This window comes from Etheostoma cragini, chromosome 5 (genome assembly GCF_013103735.1).
Source record: "Etheostoma cragini isolate CJK2018 chromosome 5, CSU_Ecrag_1.0, whole genome shotgun sequence".
In the NCBI taxonomy this organism is placed as follows: domain Eukaryota; kingdom Metazoa; phylum Chordata; class Actinopteri; order Perciformes; family Percidae; genus Etheostoma; species Etheostoma cragini.
In genome coordinates, this window is record NC_048411.1 from 30,704,122 (window position 1) to 30,707,217 (window position 3,096).

Here is a 3,096-nt window from a genome sequence, read left to right on the forward strand (position 1 = left end):
ACCCTGGACCCCTGCATCGAGGCATAACCCTCTCAGTACATGTGCGCCCGCTCTACCACTGAACCAACCCGGCCACATAATCCCAGAAGTTTAACAAACTGAATAATCAATTATCTAATTAAGTGGTGTTTATTTCAGTAATTGACAACTAATTGCATAACCTGTGCAGCTCTAGAGCGATGAATGCTTACAGCCTGATCAGGGGTCGTTCCGATGAAGGCGAAGAGCTGTCCCAGCAGCACGCTGTACGTCGGTTTGTCCCGGCTGTCCTCCACGGCCAGAGACTGCAGCAGCGTGAAGGAGCTGCTGCGGTGGCTGGTCGGGTGGTGGCGCCTCCTTAAAAAGGTAACGAGGAAACGGAATGAACTCATCCTCACTTCACTTACACGCCTCTCAAACATTAATTGTAGCATACAAACTACACAAAAATGCGACATATACCTTTGGGGCGCGTGTGTGAACTCAAGGTCCTGGTTAGCAATCATCTCCAGGTCCGAGGGTGCCGACATGCTGCGGAGGAAGACGGGCTGCTTCACCATGGGGATCACCGTCTTGGCATCTGACACGGACTTAGAGGCTGGAACAAAACACAAATCAGAAGAATAAGAATCAAACTCTCTTTATCTCCCGTGACTGATGTCTTGGAGTAACTAAAGTGAAGCGTTACTACTAATGTAATTATAATTATATATTAAAATAAGTAATTTTTGACAAATCTATAGGGGGGGGGTAATCCTCAGACGCCTCCTGATATTTTATATCTACTTGTACTTACACCACGTTACGATTTTATTGTTAATTTAAACATGTCGCAATATTCTGTGATATATTACAATTTATAACCTTTATTTCCAACTTCAAATTTTTCCCCGATTTCAAATGACGTCCCCAAAAGGAAACTTATCAACATCTGTTTCATCTAAAAAGAAACATTCCTCTGTTATTGCTGCAAAATGGGAAAAACTGAACATCACATAAGTAATATTTAATAAAAGATTAATACTTGGCATCTGTGTATTGCTACTGAAAATATCGCTATATGATGCTGTATCGATTAAATGCCCCCTGTACTTTAAGGAAGATCATTTATTTATTTATTTATTTATGACACATTAGTCATCCACAATTTTCTTAAAATTAAGTCATTAAGATCAATTTCCAAAAGATTTTTTTTTTATTCATCTTTTTAAATCAACTTTAGCCTGGGTGTGTAAACCTTTCTCAAGCCACTGTATCTTCTGAATGACGAATGGCATTTTTTAATTACTCGATCCATCGAGGGCACATCGTTGGTGCCTATAAAAAAGGTATTAAAGCTCCATCCCCAGCCCTAATCTGAGGCCACATTAAAGAAGTTGAGTACCGGCCCCTGGCGTGCCGGCCGGCGTGGTGGTCAGGCTTCTGTAGTGTGGAGCGATGGTGACGTGGAGCAGCAGCTCCGTGCGGTTCATCAGACTCTTCACCAGGCCTTTAGTCTTGGCCAGCGCGGTGCTACTTCTGAGGCGCGTGGTGTTTACCTCCTGGAAGAACTTCTCCCTGTAGGTGCAGAGACGTAACGTTACAGCACCCAGGACATCTGCTCCGAGAGCTCGAATCGTCTGGAAAATACTCGCCTCAATGCAAGGACGACGTTTTCCAGATCGCTGAAATCGAGCGGGACCTCCTTCAGGGAGCAGAGCAGCTCGAGCTCCTTAATCTTGTTCTGGTACAAAAAGAAAACAATCAATTACCACGACTGATTGCTGTGACATTCATAATCATCAGGGGGCGGCTGTGGCTCAGTGGTAGAGTGGTTGCCTGCCAATCGGAAGGTTTGTGGTTCGATCCCCGCCCTTGCAGTCATTGTCGAAGTGTCCTTGGGCAAGGCACTGAACCCCAAGTTGCCCCCGGTGCTGCGCATCGGAGTGTGAATGTGTGTGAATGTTTATCTGATGAGCAGGTGGCACCTTGTACGGCAGCCCCGGCCACAGTGTATGAATGTGTGTGAATGGTGAATGTTCCCTGTAGATGTAAAAGCGCTTTGAGCAGTCGTTAAGACTGGAAAAGCGATATATAAATACAGCACATTTACATTTACATTTACATCATTCTCATAATGAATGAATTAAGTGGTGGATTCTGAACATTTGAAATGAAGCATTTAAATGTTTTTGTTTCCACTTTCGGGACCCTCTCGTGTCCCTCGGGTCAAACTGACCCAGGTTTTATTTGGGGTTTTAAAAACAATTTTTAAATACAATTTTACTTCAGAATCTATTAACTCTTGTGTGGTTTTCCCGTCAAAATTGAAAATCAACACTTTTGTTAACACTTTTTATCAATGTTTTAACTTTTTCTTAGGTTTTTCAAGTTTGCCCCTTTATGACGTTTTCAACACTACGTAACACTAACTTATTAACTTTAGTTTAACAGTTATTTTTGTGATTTAAAGTCAATAAACCTCATTTATAGGAAATTATACCTAATGTTTGAGTTAGAAAAGCAGAAATTAGGAATTATTGAGACTAAAATTAAAGGAATGGATGTTGATGATAATCACAGACTGGAATATGTCAACTTTTACTCAATACTATTTCAAAAACACTTCCATTTGTTTTACAATGCTATAAAATTGAATAAGACGCCCCAAAATTAATGAAAGTAGAGATTTGTACTTAGCAAAGAGCGTTGGGTGGAATCAATCATGTTATTTTGGGGAATTAAAAAGGAGGTAGAGGACAAAAGGAGGGCTATGTCGGGCTTTACAACAACAAAACAGCAAAAAAGTATAAAAAAGGGGGCAAGTGTCTGAGAAAGCAACAAAAGTTATGAAAAATGTGACAAACGGTCAAAGATATTGGAATTTTCTGACTAACAGCATTACAATAAACAATACACGTCTGGCCTTTGATGGGATTTTCATTTCAAGTGTGGCCCTAAGTGAAAATGGGTTTGACACCCCTGCTCTAGAAGGAAATGTAGATGGTGTGTGGAGCGAGGTACCTCATGACACCCCTGCTCTAGAAGGAAATGTGGATGGTGTGTGGAGCAGAGTACCTCATGACACCCCTGCTCTAGAGGGAAATGTGGATGGTGTGTGTGGAGCGAGGTACCTCA

General features: G+C 41.7%; 1 protein-coding gene across 1 annotated transcript in view; it reads right to left on the reverse strand.

Moving 5' to 3' along the window:
- LOC117945071 (probable E3 ubiquitin-protein ligase HECTD4) overlaps positions 1-3,096 on the reverse strand; it is a 73,815-nt gene that overhangs the window by 37,180 nt on the left and 33,539 nt on the right. The window contains exons 27-30 of the mRNA XM_034872324.1: positions 1,614-1,708; positions 1,364-1,536; positions 442-577; positions 192-336 (exon numbers count right to left, since the gene is read on the reverse strand). Coding sequence (XP_034728215.1) covers positions 192-336; positions 442-577; positions 1,364-1,536; positions 1,614-1,708 — 549 coding nt within the window. The remainder of the gene's footprint in view (positions 1-191; positions 337-441; positions 578-1,363; positions 1,537-1,613; positions 1,709-3,096) is intronic.